We start from the raw sequence: 20,689 nt of genomic DNA, 5'->3' as shown, positions 1-20,689 counted from the left end.
GAAGGTGGGGGCACACTTCTAATAGAAGAAAAAGTATAACAACAAATCTCAGGCCTTGAGTACAAAGCCGGGGAGGTAATGCTGGTGAGGGAGATGATAACACCTGAGTAAAAAGTCTCCTCAACTCTTTTTTCTATAAATATATAGCAAAAGAATGAGAAACTTGTGGCTTTTGACACATTCAGGGATTAGAATGTGCTAGAGCAGACCTACAATGAGTGATAATGCACTACAGGTCCAGATGCCAATTTGCCCCTCCCCCCACCCCAAAGCCATTATAGAATAATTTACGGTTGGCAGGAAATTGAATGGTAATTATGTGGAAAACAAACTTCAAATGTTAATAACATGCAAATTGGTTTCCTGTTTGATTGGAAATGACTGTACAATACAACACAATCACCATGACAGGTTCTTTCACACCCTGCCTACTCACCTTCACTCCATCAGCCTCATGCCTAACTCTGAATTTCCTTCTTCACAGACCTGGTCAGCCTGCCTTAGTGAAATTACCCTTAAAATGAAACAGACTTCTGAAGATGAGCTGGAAAGGTGGAGCACAAATGCTGGGAGGGAAGGTGCCTCACACCTTAGAGCTCCACAGGGATCCTGGCCAGGAAAGGTGGAATCTGGACCCTTCAGGAAAGTCGCTGGGGTTCTTCTTCCTCGTCTTATTAGTGTGCCAACCATCCACTAGTATCTCCGTTTCTTCAGCTGATCCTGAGAATCTTCCAGCATGAAATAGCTTTGAGTCTTTCCCCGGTTCTTACCATGCTCTGAACATCACTTGTTTTAAGCCCTTGTTGGATCTTCTCCAAGGCCATCAGACAGTTAACAGCTCACCTGTAAACATTACTCTCTCCCTCTGCTGAAACCAAGCAGAAGGATCTAGGAGGTAGATACTGAATAGGCCACTTGAACAGAGAGACCCCTGTAAGACCAGCCAGGCTAAGGAAAATGTAAGTCCAGTCTATCATTATCAATATTCCATTGAGCTGGAGGGCTGTGTCCCTTTTTCTAAATTAAACTTTCTCTTTTGAGATAGATTCAGATTATTATGAGAAATAATATGGAGAGATTCCCACGTACTGTTTAGCAGTTCCCCCAATGGGAAAATCTTGTAAAACTGCAGTACAACCAGGATATTGACATGAGCACAATCTGCTTGTTTTCCTCAGATCCCCCAGTTTTATTGTACTTGTGTGTGTGCATGTGTGTGCACATCTGTTTAGTTCTATACAACACACGTGGGTCTGTGTATCTTTATTACAGTCAGGATCCAGGATAGTATCATCATTACAGGCTCTCTTTTATGCTCCCATCTTTGTCCGGCTCTCTTCCCCCTCCCACTCCTGGCAACCACTAATCTGTCCTTCATTTTACAATCCTGTCATTTCAAGAACGTGATACAGATGGAATCCTATAGTATGTAACCTTTGGGATTGCCTTTTCTCACTCAGGATAATTTCCTTGAGAGCGATCTCACTTTTATCAGAAAGTTTGGGATGTTATCTCATAATCAGCATGATTATGTTTCTCAGTTTAGTAGGATTATAACTTTAGTAAGCCACTTTAATATACAGTATCCCACGTGATCCTCTCAACAAAGTAGAAAGAAAAGAGTTAAAAGGAAAAAACACTGTTTTCTAGCTGTGGCTGAGGTTGACTGGCTCTCCAGCCACCCAGCTCCCTCACCCTGCAGGGCACACAGCCAGACTACATCTTCCAGCTTCTCTCTTGGAAAGGTGTGGCCATGCGACTGGATTCTGAACAATGGAAAGTGACCAGTGGTGATGAGTTCCAATTCCAGCCTGGTTCATAAAACCCTCCCACAGGTGTCCTTCCACATTCTTTTTCCTTCTGTGACCATCTTGGAGCCTATGGTGAACCTAGTGGAGCCACAACGTGTGGCAAACAACCCTGATTGAACTCTCTCAAATCTCTTGACCTTTAGTGTTCTGAGTCACCAGAGTTATGGGGGTGGCCACTGTGATTCGGAGGCAGTGGAAGGGAGGGGTCAGTTGCAGACTATAACGCTTTCTCGCCTATCATTTCCTCCCCGGGTCCTTTGGGGCTGTCTCCTGTCCCAGCCCAAGGAGACACACTGCACTGCACTGTCCTCACGCAAAGCACCCCTGAGTCACTTTGGGAATGAGTCATGGTTTTCTTTGAATTTTGGTTTTTTAATTTCTTTTGTGCATGTTTGTTTTTTATTGTTTATTTTTTAAAAGGTTTTATTTATTTATTTGTGAGAGACACACAGAGAGAGGCAGAGACATAGGCAGAGGGAGAAATTGGCTCCCTGTGGGGAGCCCGATGCAGGACTCGATTTGGGACCCCCGGGATCACGCAGGAGCTGAAGGCAGACACTCAAAACTGAGCCACCCAGGCGTCCCTATTTTTTTATTTCTACAATTCTTCTGGAATTAATCTTAAGGAAGGGAGCTGTGCTAACTCATTACCATCTTGTTAGCCATTCTTTGTAGGTTTTTATCCATGAATTAATTTTATTTATTTCTGTTGTTAGAAGAAAAGAAAACCAAAAGTGGGAGGAAAAGGTAATCTTGGATTATCTTATTAAAATATACTATGTTTCTAGTATGGTAGAGTTTCTGTGATTTTGCTGGGTGAGTGAGCTTTAGCTTCTCTGGATCATCATTCCAACACAATGAAATTCAAACTGAATAAAGAATTGAATTTAAGGAAGGGAAATGAGGAGGCCATGGGGCTCAGTTGACTCTTAAGATGTAGAGAAACTTGGCTATGCATGGTTTCAACCTGCCTAAATCTTCCTGCAGACTTTCCTCTTATTTCTGCTCATCTTCCTTTTCTCATTACCACCATTCAAAGATGTTTTTAGTCTTTCTCATTTCTTTGGTCTATCGAAACAGATGTTTTTGAAGTGGCATGTTTATCAGCGGAGAGAAGTGATGGTGATTCTTTGCACATGAATAGCTGCAAATGAAAAATGGCTTCTGGAACTTACCTTTTGGGAGCCTGGCGGGATTTCACCTCCTTCCCCCTGCACAGTACCCAGCATGGCCTGTGGTGAATTCTGAATGATGCCTGTGGTGAATTCTGAATGATGCTCTGGGTTTTCTTTTTCATTCATTGTATTCCTTTTTCCTGAAGAAAACTGGCCAATAAAGTGTGTTCTTACATTAGCATCCTTTCCTCATAAGCTCTGTTTAGGGAGGTGGTGTTTTCCTTCAGGAATAAAGATTTTCCTAGCATAATTGTGCATCTTGCACTTTTTTTTTTTTGCATTATCTCCTTTTAACAGAATGTGCGAGTTGAGTGACAGTAAAAACAAGTGAAGGACAAACTGGTTTTTTTTTTAAATTTTTTTTTAAAATTTTTATTTATTTATGATAGTCACAGAGAGAGAGAGAGAGGCAGAGACATAGGCAGAGGGAGAAGCAGGCTCCATGCACCAGGAGCCTGATGTGGGATTCGATCCCTGGTCTCCAGGATCGCGGCCTGGGCCAAAGGCAAGCGCCAAACCACTGCGCCACCCAGAGATCCCGACAAACTGGTTTTTAAGAATTATTTCTCTGTAAGACCATGAATGACTAGAGGGGGCCCCTTTCTAAATCACTGCGTTATATTACTACTACAAGAACTCCACAGGAACACAGTCAAAATTGACAACTCAAAATGAATTGAAACTTGACTCATGGGTCATAATAACTCCTGGAATACCATAAAGACATAAGGCTTCTCTTGGGCTGACCAGTGCTTTCTGTCTAGTGTTGATAGTTGGTGAGCTGGCATGCTTTGTGGATTTACTTTGTAGAACAGACCGTAGAAGAAGACTGAATGTGCAGGTATGTCTCATGATGGAGCTTCAGGAAAACAATGAATGCAGATATTCATCAGAACACCCACAGCAACTAAGAGAGTATGTAGTGATACCTTTGAGTGGGCATCCAAAGATTGGGCCCATGCTGATGGACGAGAACAATCACATGTAGAATATGATAATTCAAAAGCAATTTATATTTAGCTGTTTTAATTATTCTTGTGGCAGGTTCCCTTGCCTACTTATGTTGTGCTTGTATTAATATAAAAGGACAGGTGCACATCCCTACACACACCAGCTGGATGTTGAGAGGAGAAGGCTGGGATGGCGAGGTGGTTGAGGAACACAGGCCCGGAATTCAATGCTTTATAATAAGTCTTGGTATTTGGGAGTATAAGTTCTTCAGCTTTGTTCTTTTTTTTTTTTTTTAATTATGGAACAACTCTGACATACAACATTTTTTTAAAAATTTTTATTTATTTATGATAGTCACAGAGAGAGAGAGAGAGGCAGAGATACAGGCAGAGGGAGAAGCAGGCTCCATGCACTGGGAGCCTGACGTGGGATTCGATCCCGGGTCTCCAGGATCGCGCCCTGGGCCAAAGGCAGGCGCCAAACCGCTGCGCCACCCAGGGATCCCAGCTTTGTTCTTTTTTATTCAAAACCATATTGGGTATATTTGGTTGCATTTCCAAATGAATTTTAGAATCAGCCTGTCAGTTTCCACCAAATGACCTGTGGAGAATTTGTTTGGGAGTGCATGAAGTCTATAGGTGAATTTAGGCAGAATTCGTATTTCTTAAATACTGCATTTTAAATTTATGAAAATGGATTATTCTTTAATTTATTTAGGCCATTTAGATATCTCTTAATAATACCTTACACTTTTTCTATACAGAGTTCTTTTTTGTGTTTTATAAGGTTTATTTCTGGATACTTTTTATTTTGATGCTTTTATAGGTAGTACTGTTTTCTAATGATTTATTGCTATTTATCCAGTGACCTTGCTAACTTCACCTTTGAATTGTATTACTTTATTTGCAAATTCTTTTAGATATCCTGTGTATGATTTCATCTGTAGTAACGGTTTTATTTTTTCCTTTCCAGTCTGTATACCTTTGATTTCTTCTCATTTCCTTCTTGAGCTAGTGAGAACTTCCCATATAGGCTTGAAGGGAAGTAGTGGTAATACATGTCCCCATATTAGGTAGCTCAACAGGAAAGCTTACTGTATTTCAGTATTATGTATGATGATGTTTGCTGCAACATTTTTATTTTAAAGACCCGGTATCAGATTTAGGAAATTCACTTTTGCTTTACAAAGATATTTGTCATGAATAGGTATTTCCTCAAACAAACACTTTTTTCAGAATCTATTATGAAGACTGTATGATTTTTCTCTTTCATTCCTGTTAAAATGATGAACAATATTTATTCACTGATTTAAAATATTAAGCGACCTTGCATTCTTGCAAAGTGTGCTTAGTGTTTGCTTTCCATTTTATTTATCTCTGGATTGAATTTGCTAAAATTTTGTTTAGGATTTTTGCATCTATGTTTGTGAGAGACTGGTTTGTAATTCTTTTCTTATAATGTTCTCGTTTGGTCTTGGAAGCAAGGATGTGAGTTGGAAAATGTTTCCTCTTTTGCTTTTCTCTGGAAGATTGTGTTATTTCCTCTTTGAATGGTTTAGATGAATTCACTGATAAAGTGATTTAGCACTGCAGTTTTCCTGGTGGTGAAATATTACACTATGGATTTAATTTCTTTAATAGATACAGAAATATTTATAGTGTATCTTTTTTATGTCAGTTTTGATAAGTTTTCATTCAATTTTAAAGTTTCATCTAAACTTTTAAATGTACCTATCTGCACAAAAGTATTTATGATATTTTTTAGTGCTTTTTAAAATGTCTGTAGGATCTGTAGTAATATTCTGTCTTTTATTCTTGATATTAGGTTATTTATGCCTTTTTTTTTTGTCTTGATCAGCCTTGTTTGACTAATCCATCCACTTCATTAAGCTTTTCAATTATTTAAATTATTGAATATTCAATAAAATTTTATCCAACTTAGCTTTTGGCTTCATTATTTTTAGTTATTATCTTGGCTTAATTGATTTTCTTAAGTATAAGTTTGTTTTCTATTTAATGAAGTTTTATTTACTATGTGTATTTTTTGATATAGTTTACTTTTTTGGGTTAACTATTCTAATTTCTTGAGATGTATAATGAAATCACTTATTTTCAGATTTTCTCCTTTTCTTATATATTTAGTTGTCTATATATTTCCCTCTTAGCACTGCTTTACCTGCATGCCGTATGTTTTGATGTATCATATTTTCATTAACATTTAGAATTATTTTCTCATTTAACCTTTGACCCATGGTTATTTAGAGGTATATTCCTAAACTTTCAAACACTTAGAATATTTTAAATCACTTTTTTGTTATTGATTTCAAGATCAGTTCCACTGTTGTTAAAGAGCATTATCTGATTTCAGTTATTTGAAATTTGTTGAGATTTTTGCTATGACCTGACATATGGTTAGTTTTGATAACTGTTACATTTGTACTTGAAGAGAATGTTGTAATGTGCAACCGAGTGTAATGTTCAATACATGTTCAATTAGGTCAATTTTGTTAATGATGTTATTTAAAGCCTTTTATGAGCTTATTGTCTTTTTACTAGTTAATAATTTATATATTGAGGTATATAACATACAGATATGCATCTAGTCACCTGGGTATTTTGTTTTGTTTTGTTTTGTTTTTGTTATTGTTGTTGTTAAGTGAAAGAGTGGTTAGAACCCGATAATCTATTTTAATCTATTTGGTCATCTCCCTAAGCATGTGTAATTGGGACCCATAAAAGCAAAATTCTCTTTTATTTATCAGATAAACAAAAGGTAAAAGTTACATAACAAGGCTATTCTTGCCAGTCATCATTTTATTCATGTTCTTGCGTTCGGTTTGGAGATCACTAAATTAGTAAACCACATGCCTAAGAAATTATTAAAACCAACAATCCATACTACTGCCAAACTCATGCAACACCCTAACATGTGCTGTCACATGAGAGATTATATTCATACTGCACTGTTCAGGCTACAAGACAAGCCTAATTACAACAAAAATGGATAGAATTTTCCTACTTAGTAAGTACCTGCAGTCCTCTACTCTGCTGCTAGATTGATCTTTTAAAATGCAGATCTTCTCATACTACTCCTCCACCCCATTTAAAAATTCTCCAGGGGATCCTCATTATCTCCAGGAGAAAATTAAATTTTTTCAGCTTGACACGATAAGCCCACCAGAGTCTGGTTTCTTTCTGCCTTCTAAAGTTTTGTCTCTTCACATAGCCCTAAGCTCCAGCTACCAGTGGAATTCCCTGAATGGATCACAGTCTTCTGGCTGCTTCCTCAGTCCAAAGTTTGCCATTTTTTTAGTCCCAACTAGCTTGCCTGGCTGATGCCTCTCTGGCCTCCAGTGGCTCTGATATCACCTCCTCAGGGGAGGACCTTGTGTTTTGTACATTCCTCTATCCTCTTCTTTCTTAACACCCTTGTCCCCTCTGCCATCATGCTTGCTGTGCCTCATGGTAGGTGCCGATTAGTTGTCCATCTTCCCTAATTAAGAGAAAGCACTGCATTTTCTCTCTTTGGATTATTAGAGCCTGTCACAGTGCCGGCACACAGCAAGCACCCAGTAAATGTTGAATGAGTGTTTTAAGTGCAACCATCTTAAGTATAAAAACAAACAAATCACCAGAAAAATACTCAGATGGCATTGCCAGATGACATGAAGTATAAGCCTGAAGGTCACTTAGAATATCCCATATGGAGGAATTGTTTTAATTTACTTTCTATGGCATTTAGGTAAGTGGCAGGGGATGGGAGTGACATGGAGGAAACAGGTGTATGAAAAGTACACAGAAATGCCTTTGCCTTACAAATACACGGATGTGATGAACTGAAATGTTGAGTTTTTTATTCAAAAGAGTTTGTAGGACTCATGATTCACTGGGACATGTACGGGAAGTGTTTTAAAAGATCCAGTTCCCTTTTACATTTTGTTCAAACTAAACAAAGCCTGTCGGAAATAACAGCCATGGTTGGCCATACTGGCATTTTAGGAGCTGCTCATCCATCCTCGGAGGGAATAACCTTGAGCAGAAAGGACAGATATAAGAAAACATGTTTCCTGGCTTTTTATTGCAGTTTATTTTTGCTCAGGAGGCTTTTATGATGATTTCATTGTAGTAGTGTCTAAAGCTCAACAAAATTGTATGCTTCCAAGGCATGGTAGTAGAGGGTTTCTGGGACCTCACTTGGGTGGGGAATAGTGCCTCGTCCATTGTAGGGCAATTTTCTGGGTTATGAAGTTGAGTCAAAAGTTACTTCCTGGGGTACCTGGGGTATCAGGTGGCTCAGTAAGTTATGTGTCCAACTCTTGATTTCATCTTAGGTCTCAATCTCAGGATTGTGAGTTCAAGCCCGGCGTTGGGCTCCATGCTGGATGTGGAGCCTACGTAAAGAAAAAGTCAACCTCAGTGATCCTAGAAATTGTCTTTGTGGGGGAAAAAAAAGACCTTCTCTTTTCTACTCCAATAGCCTTTCAAATTCCAAAATATGGTATTGGGCCTTTCCTTACTTAGTTCCTGTCTTCGGACGCTTTTATGCATTTCAAATAATGGCATGGACTCAAGCTAACTCAGCATCCAGCACTTGCTCTGGGCTTGAGGGACAGAAAACTGGGGTAACATGGCATTTCATCATATGCCTTGTAGCTGGGAACCTGTAGAAAACAGAGTTTCTGTGGAGAAAAGGAGGACTCACGTAAAGCTGCCATGGCTTATCCACAATGAAATTATACACTATCATAACAGAAAGACGTGTTGCCAAATTTTGAAAGCATAAGCTATTCCTTAAATGGTGTTGCACTTCTATATTGGAACTATTATCTGGCAGCCACGGTGGCAGAAATAGATGAAGTGCTGGAAACTATGAACATTCACTCAGAAGGGAAACTTTATTATTGTGATTGTAGTTATTTCCCTCCCTCAACTTCCTTCCTCCTTTCCTACCTCCTTCCCTTCCTTTAGATTCCTGAACCAAAAATCCTTATGAGTAGTATTAAATAGCTAGTTATACGGAATGAAGCTCACCAGGGGATCTGTCCTTGGGGACATGGGCTTTTAGGTGAAATGAATCCATGTGGAAAAATATCCACACAGATTTCACGAGACCAAAGGAAACATCTGAGCCTTCCTGCCTTAGCTAGTCTTCTCCAAGGTTAGCAAAAATACTTTATAACATGACTATGAGATACTCTATAACATGGCTATTTTCAGACCACCCTTCTTAAGATGGATTCAGATCTAGGGAAAACCTGTACTATGATAGAAGATAGGGAAGGATGCCTCCTTATTCCCAGAAACTTCCGGAGATTTTTTAATTTTTGAAACTAACTGGTGGCAGTGGTGAAAGAGCTCATTTGAAACTCTTCCATTCACGAAGCAGCTGTTTCACCAAGAGGTAGGTGGTAGGTAGGGAAGGACAGGGCATCACATTCCAGAAAGGATAAAGAAGAGGGTGGACTGAGAGGCCAATGGAGGAACACCCACTTGAACGCTATCTTAATGCTCAGCAATACTTGAAAATAAGGACATCTGGAATTTTCCAAGGCTTGTGTGGCAGTTCCATAAAGCATAAAGCCGGCAGCTATGTGGACAGGGACAGCTCTGGCTTATATCTGATGGGTAATAGGAGCTGGGTGTCTCAAAAATTGGTTATCATTTATTAATTTTTTTAAAGTTCCTATAGTCTTTCTGTTGTCATGTATTGTTTCTTTTTAATTTCTTTTCCTGTCTCAGTATATTTGCTTTTTATTACAATATGATTTCAGCTTTCACTTTGTTTCACAAATCCATGTTTTCTTGAATTTTATTGAACACAAAGTAGATGTTCCCTAAAATTTACTTCTGTTGCCATTAGTAAATTTTTTCTTTTTTTTTTTTAAAGATTTGTTTATTTATTTATTCATGAGAGACACAGAGAGAGAGGCAGAGACATTGGCAGAGGGAGAAGCAGGCTCCTCAGGGGGAGCCCAATGCAGCTCGGTTCCAGGACCCCAGATCATGCCCTGAGCCAAAGGTAGACGCTCAAACACTGAGCCACCCAGGTGCCCCAGGAAATTTTATTTTCAAAAATGATTCTTTCTCTGCATTTTGAGTGCTATATTCTCTGCTCTCTTTAATGCTGAATCTTTTTGTTGACATGTATATTTTTTTCTGTTTAGTTGTTCTATGAATAAAGCAAGGCGAATGAATCTCAGCTGGGTGTTCTCCATAAATGCACTGGGTGTGTTCCAGGTTTCCTTTATGTCTACCAGGGTGTTGATAGAATCTTTTGCTCATCTCATAAGCTAGAGAAACGGGAGCAGATATGAATTTTTAGTGCTTCTTATGCATCGTAAAGGTCCTTTATTCTGTCTTATTTCTTCTCTAGGTTTGTTGAAGCCGCTAGGTTATGGGTTTGCTTCTGTTTACAACTTTATGTCAGGGCAGACCTTTACACCAGATACATAAATGTGACTGTGGCCAGTGTCTGTCTGGCACCACTGGTGACTACGTGAGGATGGAGCCCCACACTCTTGACTTTCTGCTGTTTGTGGCACCGAGCCTGGGACTTTCCAGGGGGAGATGATTTTCAATGCTCTGATCTGAACTGTTGAGTGGGATTCTGGGTAATGCTTTTGCTGGGTGCCTCACTCCTGCTTTGGCCTAGGGCCCTGGCTGCTGGGTCCCAAGATGATAGGAAGCTCTTCCAGACTTTTTTTTTTTTTTTTTAAGACTTGACTTTGATGGCTTTTTATTTATTTTATTTATTTATTCATGATAAACGCAGAGAGAGAGAGAGAGAGAGAGGCAAAGGGAAAAGCAGGCTCCACGCAGGGAGCTCGACGTGCGACTCGATCCCGGGACTCCAGGATCACACCCTGGGCCAAAGGCAGGCACTGAACTGCTGAGCCACCCAGGGATCCCCCAGCTCTTCCAAACTTGATTGCCCTGATATCAGGCTTTCCCAGGAGTGGGAATCGTTAATAATTGTGGATTCAAAGTCATTCTCTATATGATGTTCTTGATAATTTCAGTTGTTTTTGACTGATTATAATTGGTTTTTATTTCATAAATGTAGGAAGCCCTTGTGCTAGGAACAGGAACTTCTCTTAGGAAAAGAAGTGTCAGTCATTTTCATATTTAGTTGACCTTGCATAATTAGCATTATATTTCATCTGCCAGTTTTTAAAAATCTTTTGGAATTCCTTGTCAATTTTGTAAAGACTGGCTTAGTTAAATCTAGGTCATCAATCCACAATCCGTCTAATGGGAGATCCAGGAATCTACTCCCATCCTTGAAAGATCACTGTCCCAGTGTTTTGTGTTTTTTGTTTCCTTTTTTTGGAAAATCATATTAATGATGAATCATGTTAATGATGAAATTTTGAACTTGTCCACACTTGAGAATATATTTGTTGGCAATTCTACTAAATTTGGGTATGGACATAGATCTCTTCAATTACATCACATTCTTCTCAAAAAATGGTATTACTGTTAAGTGACTTTCTGGTATTTGCCATGATAGAATTCTATGACCAGCTTACATTTATGTTACTTGTAAGTCATATATATTATTTTCTAAGATTTTCAAGTTCTTTTCACTGTTCTTTGAAATAAAAAATTTCAACAGTATACGTTGTATGTTTTTATGTTTTTTTTTCATCCCTGATTTTATCGATCAGATAAAAAGGGATAAAAAAAGGGATCACCTTTTCATCTGGTTTTTCTTCCGTCTAAGAAAACTTATTTGATTGAAGCTGCTTCTGTTTATTTCTTGTGGGAGTCCTATTACACGTAGACCGGATCATCTGGTTCTTATTTCTGTTAGTCTTATATTTTACCTAATCATTTTTTACTTTTTGTCATTTTCCTTTCAGTAAGGTTTTGAGAACTGACATAGGTCCTATTAGAGATTCATGTCAGTTCCTTGGTAGAATTTTCAAGCCCCAAATGAAGGGAGAAAAATTTTTAAAAATTCCTTAATTTACCCTCATTTTACTCTGTCAGTTGAGAGTCCAGACAGCTTGAGGGTAGTTGGGCCCCTGGAGGTGAGAGTCAAAATTAGAGGCAAACTTAGCCAGGAATGTGTTTTGCTAGAGCTTCCAGTCCTTATTTGGAATAGCTCTCAGGGCTCATAGCTACAATCTCCCCGTTCTTTGGCAGACTGGCTGTCCACTCCGTGTGAGTGACTGGAAAGCCCTTCCATGCCAACTCCCTGTCCTGCTGCCCCTGAAGCCCAGAACACTTCCTAGTGCTGCTAATGGGAGCCACAGGGCTGATCCTCTCTTCCAGGGTCTTTGCTGCTTTCCTTTGTCTATATCCCTGTCACATGTTGGAGATTCACAAGTCAGGTAGTGACCACCCTCAATCTAATTTCTTCTATATTTTACATCGTTCAGATTCCTGGGAATTTCTTTTGTGTGGCTGACCGTACTGTTTAAGGTTGACCCAGAGTTTTTCTTCAATCTTTGTTGCTGATTATTTTCATGTAGATCTGAAGGGAGGTAGTTTACACCTTGCCAAGAAGTCAGCCATTCTCTCTTATGATGGCAAATTTCAAGGATATTTTGAAGTCTGGAAAGTTGAAATAGCCTTGGATGATGAGACTTGATACTAATCTTAAATATATTGCTAGAATCCTTCCCATCTGGTTGCCTATGATGATCAAGGTCATTGAATCACAATCACGACAATAATGGTAACAATTGCCTTTATAAAAACAACCAGGAAATGGGCAGATGTTGATCAAGGAGTATAGACTTAATAGTTTTAACGTGAATAAATTCTGGGGATCTAATGTGTTTTTGTGATTAGAGCATGGTGATTAGAGTTAGCAAGTATTAGTTTCAAGTATTGTATACTTGAAAATTGCTGAAAGTGAGTCTTGAATGTTCTTGACACGAGAAAAGTTATAATTGTATGAGATGATGGATATGTTAACTAGCCTTATTGTGGTAATCATTTTGCAATATATACATGTATTAAATCACCATGTGGTACACCTTAAACTTACACAATGTGAAATGTTAAATATATTAAATAAAGCTAGAAAAAATGACGTGGTTGATGTGAATATATTAATATCAATTTGATTTAATTTTATAACAACTCAGAAAATTTCGTCATTGGATTTCCATTTTTTAGCTGACACTCAGAGAAATTAAATAACTTGCCTGGTATTGTGTAGCTAATATGTTGTGATGTGGGGCTCAAACCCAAGGTTGTCCTCAAAGTTTCTGTTTTTTTCTTTGTTGGTTTTCAAACAGCCTGAAGAGTTGTCCAACCTCTACATCTGTGATATTTACAGTGTTTTCAGTTACTGAACTTTGATCATCTGTTGTCATTTCATTGGTCTCATATATACTAACTCCTTTTCTGTGGGGCTAATGTTGATCTAAATAAGAGCATATTTTATCATTTTTCTTATATTGTCTGGAACACTTGATTAGTAGAGGGGAAGATCTTGTCTTCAGTACTTTGGTTTATCAACCAGCCTCTCTCTCTCTCTCTTTTTTCCCCCCTTAAAGCTGGGGCATTTATCTTCCCCTAGTGGAATTCCTCCTGTTGAGTAAAATAGTTTATCTTCATGTATTCCTTATGTAACCTTCTACGGGTATTTTGGTGCTCTAAATCTCTTCACTGTCTTGGAACACCCATTGACCATGAGGTTGCTTATGCAGGCTGGGTGCTGGTGAACAAACATAGTATAATCTTTAACACAGCAGAATATCAAGTGGTATTTGGTGATGTTGGTGCTGCTCTTGTTTTACTACATCCAGTTAGAACCATAAAATTGAAATTAGAGAAGCAGGAAAATCATTGCTAATTTAGGGAACACCTAGAAAGGCAAAAAGGCAGCTGGAAAGTCAGAGGTGGTCAGTGCCTGATGGATGAGAACATTTTTGTTCTTGCTTCACAATGACAAAAATGTATGTATTTATTTTATAACTTTTTCCTTTGAGAAATACTGGTCAGCTACATGATTAGATTTGTATTTTCCTTTCAGGTAAATTGGAATAAATAAAAATATTATATGGCTATAAAATGTGTCTCTAACTGTAAAATTATTCTGTTTCCTCTATTCTAATTTAGTTGTGTCTTTTTTTCCTCCTAGGTTACGGTCTCTGGTCAAACAATTAGAGAGAGGCGAGGCTTCGGTTGTAGATCTTAAGAAGAATTTGGAATATGCAGCCACAGTGCTTGAATCTGTGTACATTGATGAAACCAGGTAAGCCAAAAATGAGAAGTTCGTGCACTGAAGGTGAGTTTTCTGTTATGCGGCTTTTCTGAAATGTCCTCTTTGGCCTGTAATGGGATAGCACTCAAATGACTGGTGATGGAGCTTTCATTTGCACAAACAAGTCAGGTAGATTTGGACCTCTCATAGCCTCTCTACCTCCTCATCTGAGAAAGGAGCTAAATGAACTTATCTCACATGGCCATCATGATAATGAAGTGCAACAATATAAGCAGAGAGAAAGTAATTTTTAAAAATATGATAAGGTTTCTTATCAAGTGTAGCATTCCACTGTAGTAATTGCACAGTTAGCCTAAAAATTATGTTCATGTGTTAATGCACATAATCTATAAGTGGAGGCTCCTGAAGTGATGGTAAAGCATTTATTCTCTTAAATTCCCAGAATTCCTTCTTTAATCTTAACTGTTACCGATTTTCTTCATAGACTTTTCCCAACTGAATTATCCAAAGGTATGAAAGCACTTCCCATCACCAAATGCATTTGAAAGTAGCAAGATAGCTTTTCTTTTGAAAAATGTTGACGTGGTGAATTTGAAAGGCTTTTCTTCTCTTTCCTAATTCAGACAGTTTCCTCTATTAGCCTTAACTTCTCTTTGCCAGATTCCAATCTGAAAGGATTTCCTAGTAACCCAAGAATTTTGCATGTGGCTTAGTTTTTGGTGACATGCTTGTTTCCTTATTTAAGGAAATTTGATATAATAGTTACTTCCAAATGTTACATTTTTCTCTCCTGCCCCCCAAATTGTCTAAAGGGAAAATAAAACTTTTTTATAAAAAAAACTCTTTTTATTGACACCTGTTTACCCTGCTTATTTTTAGTAGGACTTAATATAAGTATAAAAGACAATTTTATTTTAACTTATTACTGTTTATATTCTCTTCTGGTGGGCTGACCTATGAATAAGTTTCAAACATCAGTTAAACACCTCTTACAGATGACTTATACCACTGAGCTCAAATAAAGAACTACATTATTTGGATATTTGGAAATTTTGCTTGAATTTAGAATTTATGTTTCTGTAATATTCTATCAAATTAGAAAGAATATAGGTTGACATCATTTGGAACCCAGAAGGCTGGGTTGATGTGGTTTGGGTAATATTTTACAAAGTATTTCTTTTTCTCTTTCAAATTAAAATTTGTTCTCTTTAAAAAATATTTTTATTTTGTCTTAAATTTATTTTTATTAAAGATTTATTTATAACTGATGTATAACCTTGTGTAACTTAGTTGTACAATGTATTGATTTAATGTGCTTATATATTGTAGTATGATTACTACCAATGCATCAGCTAACACCTCTATCATGCCACAGAATCGTCATTATTTTTTTGTAGTGGGAACAATTAAGATTAGTCTCTTAGTAACTTTGAAGTTTGTGATTTGTGATGCTGTATTGTTGTCCATAGCAAAGTCTTTATGTTCTTTCTCTTTTTAAACACAAAATAGTGCCACATGGTCCCTCTGTGAAATAAACCTCCCTGTGAATGCATTTTTAAATGGAAGATTTAGATCCCATTCAAATTCCACAAACCCAGGAATGAAGATACTGAGTCCTCCTTCCTGAAGTGGTTCTGAGACCCATAGCCTGACACGGAGTATATTTGACTTTCTCTGATCTCTTTGTTTCTTTGTACAGTATGGTAGAGAGAACCATCCTGAAACAGAGTGGTGAGCTTTTGCAAGCCTTACCAAAAGAGTGCTGAATTTTTTGTGGCCATTTTTATTTGGTCTCTTCGTACCTGTGTGTGCAGGTGGGGTGGAAGGAAGGAGCAGCTGTTTTGAACAGAGAGCTCTAACTTCCGATTTAAACTCAGTGTCCTGGTTGTGTTTCTTGCTTTCAGGCGACTCCTGGATACAGAGGATGAACTCAGTGACATTCAGTCAGATGCAGTGCCTTCTGAGGTCCGAGACTGGCTGGCCTCCACCTTCACGAGGCAGATGGGGATGATGCTCAGAAGAAGTGAGGAGAAGCCACGGTTCAAGAGCATCGTCCACGCAGTACAGGCTGGGATATTTGTGGAGAGGTAAAGATAGCTGTCATTCAGTGACCAAAGCAGTAAAAGGGACACCAGTCTACAATAACTGGAAGCTATGCTCTGATTAATTTTGGTATCCTTATAAAGACGGAAAATTCTGGTGGAAACAGTCTTGAACGAGGGGTTGCCAAAACATATCTATTTAGTCTCTGTAGCATCATTAAGACAAGCTTTTGCCTTTGCTCAGCATTCTTTTCATTAACTAGAAAAGATTTGGTTTAAGTCCAGTCTCCCGATTTTTAAAAGGGGCATCATCTAATCCATCATCCTTTGACATATGTGGATGATGTCTGCATTTGGAATAGGTCAGGTATGCCTTGTGGTTGTTGACTTGGAGTGGTGGGGGGACAGTGCATTTAGAGGCTTTGAATTCCCCATGATGCTTTCCAATTTTGTTAACCATTTTGCTCCTTAATTAAATTGCCCCCTTCCCCAGAATAGATTCCAGAAATTGATTTATTCTTCCTACAATCCTTAATGCACAAATCAATTTATTCTTCCCATAATCCTTATTGCACATTCACAGGTTTTAGAAATGCCACATTCAGTTCAAAGTTCACCTGGGACATTTTTCTTCTTGTTTTTGACAGCTCTAAAGAACAAGCTCTTCCAAATGGGTTGCCCATAGGAGTTCCTCACTTAGGTTAAAGTGCCACTTCGCATACTGTCTATGTGGAACTATAATTCACTTCTGGCAGAAGAAGTGACCCATTTTAATAATTGAATTTCCAATTGGGGGCACATAAATTAATTTTTGTTTGTTTCCAATGATTCATGTATCTGGGATTGCTTTAATTTCTTCCAAATTTAACCCATTTTTAGGCCACTTGAATGACTATGAAAATGATTATAAAAAATTGTTATGTTTCTTGGTTCCACTGGGTGACATGACTCATTGTTTGTCAGTACTTAGTATAAGTCTGTGGCCTGCTAAGTCTCCTTCCCAAGATATAATATTGTATTTTCCCTGTCTGACTTTGCCAGAATGTATAGACGGACATCAAACATGGTTGGACTGAGCTACCCACCGGCTGTTATTGAAGCATTAAAGGTAATACCAATGAAAAGGTCTTATGGTGTACATGGTATCCTATAGAAAGTACAGTTACATTTATTGTTAGAAACTAAGAGGCTTTCATTTATAGTTCACTTACAGGTTTCCCAGTCATTCCTGACTTACTTCTTTTGTTATTTTTTACTTATCTGTTCTTATAGTAACATTTTACTCCATGAATGTGTATCCCCCCAGAATGTATATATCCTACTTTATATCCAAGACTCACTGAGCCTGAAAGTTCCATGGGAAGTTGTACAGGTGTTTGAGTTTAAATGAGCTAAATCTTGTAGAATTATTCCCAATCAGGCAAGCTCTTAGAATTGTATAGAATAGAAGAGCCTCAAACTGGATGTATTCCTCTTAGGTATGTGTCAATTTAGATCCACTGGCTTGAGGCTGTCCTGGCTGTGCTAAAGCGGCTTTGGCTTCCAGATTTGAGGGTGGGGCTGTGCTAAGGGCCAGGATCACTAGATCTGTTGACATTGCATGGTGTCCATACATGGAATTGTGTCATCCATTTGCTCAGGGACATCCTAGCATATTATCATGTGTGCATGTTTAAGATGTATTTATTAATTTGAAAACCAGAGAGAGAGAGAGAGAGAGAGAGCACATAAGCCGGAGGGGTGGAAGGAGAGGGAGAGAGAATCTCAAAAAGACTCTCTGCTGAGCAGGGAGCCCATGAGGCTCAATCCTTACAACCCTGAGATCATGACCTGAGCTGACACCAAGAGCAGAAGCTTAACCGACTGCCCAACCCAGACATCCCATTCTGACTATTGTTAAGTCTGTTGTCTTTCTCTGAAACCTGAAACATATATTACCTGATGATGATTTCAGAAGGTAACTTAAATTACTTACTGATGGAATCAGAGATGGGAGCATTTCATGATCAACTGAATGTCAAGAAAGCCTTTTAGAGCCATTTTGATTATATATATCCTTCTTTTTCTCTCGCCTCAAAGACATTCACTAATTGAATTTGTGAGACCCTATATTCAGATTCTCAGTTGTCCATTTTCTGTCTCTTAACTCATCCTAAGAACAGGAAAGATACTCAAGAAGGGTATAGCAAGAAGACCCATGTTTCCTCTTACTCCTCTTCAATGCCCCACCCTCGCCCCAGAACCTACGGCACCAGTATAATTTACAGCCACATTTCACATGTAATCAGTGAAATCACTGCATGAGATCTGATGTTTCATAACACCCACTAGGAAGCTGCATTGATTTTCATAACTGAACCTGAAACATTCAATTAAACTCATAAGGACATTAAAAGAATCCTTGATCTTTAATGCCTTCTCTTACCATGAACATAAATACAGGTGATTGTACCAGTATTAAGAAATTTATAAAAATATTTCTTCCAGATTGGAACATCTTTCCTATGCAAAAATAACTGAAGAAAATGTGGAACAACTTGGGATGTGCATGGACTGTTATTTTATGCTTAGAGAAAAGTCATTCTCAGATGCACACATGTTATCGTTCTGAGGGGAAAGGAACCAGAATGATTCAGACGATGAATAAGTGCTAACTCTCCAAATTGCTATCCTTCTGCACACGTACTGCTGACAATGTGCAGAAGGGTAAAGCTCCACTTTCTCTTGATCCTGTGCCCTGTCTACTGGGGAAGTTCAGGATCTTTTACAATATAATGCTTTCCCCCCTCCCTAGACTTGGTTTTATCTAAAGTGGATTGAAAGTGAATTGGTGGGATCAGACAAATATTTTTTTTTTTTTTTACTTTTTTAAGTAGTACCTGTTAAAAAGGTTATTTCTATTTCACTGCCAGTAGTTTATATGGAATCACCATTGTCTTCTTCTGTTATTGGAAACTTCCCCAAAGACTGAGAGAATACAATCCAATAAAATAACCATCATGCCATAGTCATGTTAACCTTTGTGATTAATGTAAGGAAATGGCATGAAATCATATATAATTAAGAGAATAATTAACTACCACCAGTCTCTAAATTTGAAATATAAAAAAAAATAATAAAAAATAAAAAAAATAAATTTGAAATATATGTCGCACTTTCGTTCTTTTAATTTTTTCTGTTCAATATATGCTAGCTTCTGATTTGGGGAATTTCTAGTCTTTTTAGGTGGGGTTATTGAAATTATAGAAGTGTGCTGTTGTTTAGAAGGTATCTGTTGTGTAACTTAGGAGGAGACACCCTGGGTAGACTCCAGCTTTAAAGTGGGAGGAAATGAGGAAGTTCAGGCTTCCATTACGTTAGACTGATAGGAAGTTCATGAAGTTTTTCCCCAGGAATGGGCCTTCAGCCAACTTTGGTAAGAGAGGAAAAATGGCTTTGGACAGTTAAATAAGACGCTTGGTAAAAATGGAGATTTTAGCTTGCAGGCCAGGATTCTGCAAGTCCCTCAGCTGAGAATCAGCATTTTTTTTCCTGAGTACCTCAAGTGTTTCTGAAGAACATTAAAATTTGAGAATCACAGCTAAGGCCCTTTTAAAAATGAGTAGCGGGAGAGAACATCCAGCTGACCATTCACACTCATCCTCCTGTTTGTCTAAGTCCTAATACTCAGAATAAATCATGACTTCTTACTGTGATCATTTCTCTATTTTCAGTGATAGCCTTTCTCTTTTTTATTCATTCTGGAGAATAAGATTAAAAATTGCAAACATGACAAAATGTTTTCTCACCTATTGAGTTGTCAGGGGACTTTTCCTCAGGGTTAATGGATATCATGACAATGTCAATTATAGTAGCTAAGGTGAAGCTTTAGGTCTTGGGTTAATCTCAAATGGCCCCACTATCTATGGCCTAGGCCCTATTGGGGTATTTAGAGCAGGAGGTCTGTGTCACAGCATATATATACATGGAGTTTACAATGCCATCTGTTGGCAGTCATATTATCGCTAGAAGTGTCAATGAGGTTATCACCTGGTTCTCCTACCAGTTGGTATTAGACACTTCATTTCATCTTTCTGAGGTTGCCCTCTATAAAAGTAGGGAAAGTAACACCTATTTCTACTGTTGTGAGTTGACAAATATATAAACACTTCTCACTGTGCCTGGCACAGAAACTGTGCTCAATACTTGTAGCTATTTCTTTAGTTGTTATAATGGAGGAGAAATTTTAGAAGGTTGAGGTGAAGTTACGACTGAGTGTCAACTGAAACAATACAGTTGAAACCCTTTTGGAAAAGTTTGGTTTTCTCTATATACAATTCAGTTTTCCTGTGCCTGGGCATCCATGAGAGAGACCCTTGATGACCTTGAGATGATCTTTGGTGGTTGGGATGTTTGAAAAGGGACAGGATCAGGATAGATGGATGTGGTTGGAATGCATTGAGCCACTCAGACCAACAGTTCCAGACAGCTAGCATCTCTTCCCAGGAAACATCTGACTTTGCCTGGACCCAGTGCAGTCTCACATGTG

General features: G+C 38.2%; 1 protein-coding gene across 19 annotated transcripts in view; it reads left to right on the top strand.

Annotated features, from left to right (window-relative positions):
- PDE1C (phosphodiesterase 1C) overlaps nt 1-20,689 on the top strand; it is a 570,553-nt gene that overhangs the window by 454,417 nt on the left and 95,447 nt on the right. For 15 of the 19 annotated variants that reach the window (XR_012002742.1, XR_012002743.1, XM_072764662.1 and 12 more), the window contains 3 exons: nt 14,036-14,149; nt 16,024-16,206; nt 17,203-17,269. Coding sequence is in view for 16 of the 19 variants with exons in the window: in XM_072764662.1 (XP_072620763.1) it covers nt 14,036-14,149; nt 16,024-16,206; nt 17,203-17,269 (364 nt within the window). In the remaining 3 variants the exon portion in view is untranslated. Of the gene's footprint in view, nt 1-12,030; nt 12,273-13,220; nt 13,851-14,035; nt 14,150-16,023; nt 16,207-17,202; nt 17,270-20,689 lie in introns of those variants that run through there. The other 4 variants (XR_012002744.1, XM_072764669.1, XM_072764674.1 and 1 more) reach the window with 2 other exon arrangements.

The sequence above is a fragment of the Vulpes vulpes genome, chromosome 7 (genome assembly GCF_048418805.1).
Source record: "Vulpes vulpes isolate BD-2025 chromosome 7, VulVul3, whole genome shotgun sequence".
Classification (NCBI taxonomy): Eukaryota; Metazoa; Chordata; class Mammalia; order Carnivora; family Canidae; genus Vulpes; species Vulpes vulpes.
This window is presented reverse-complemented; position numbering and strand designations above follow the sequence as displayed.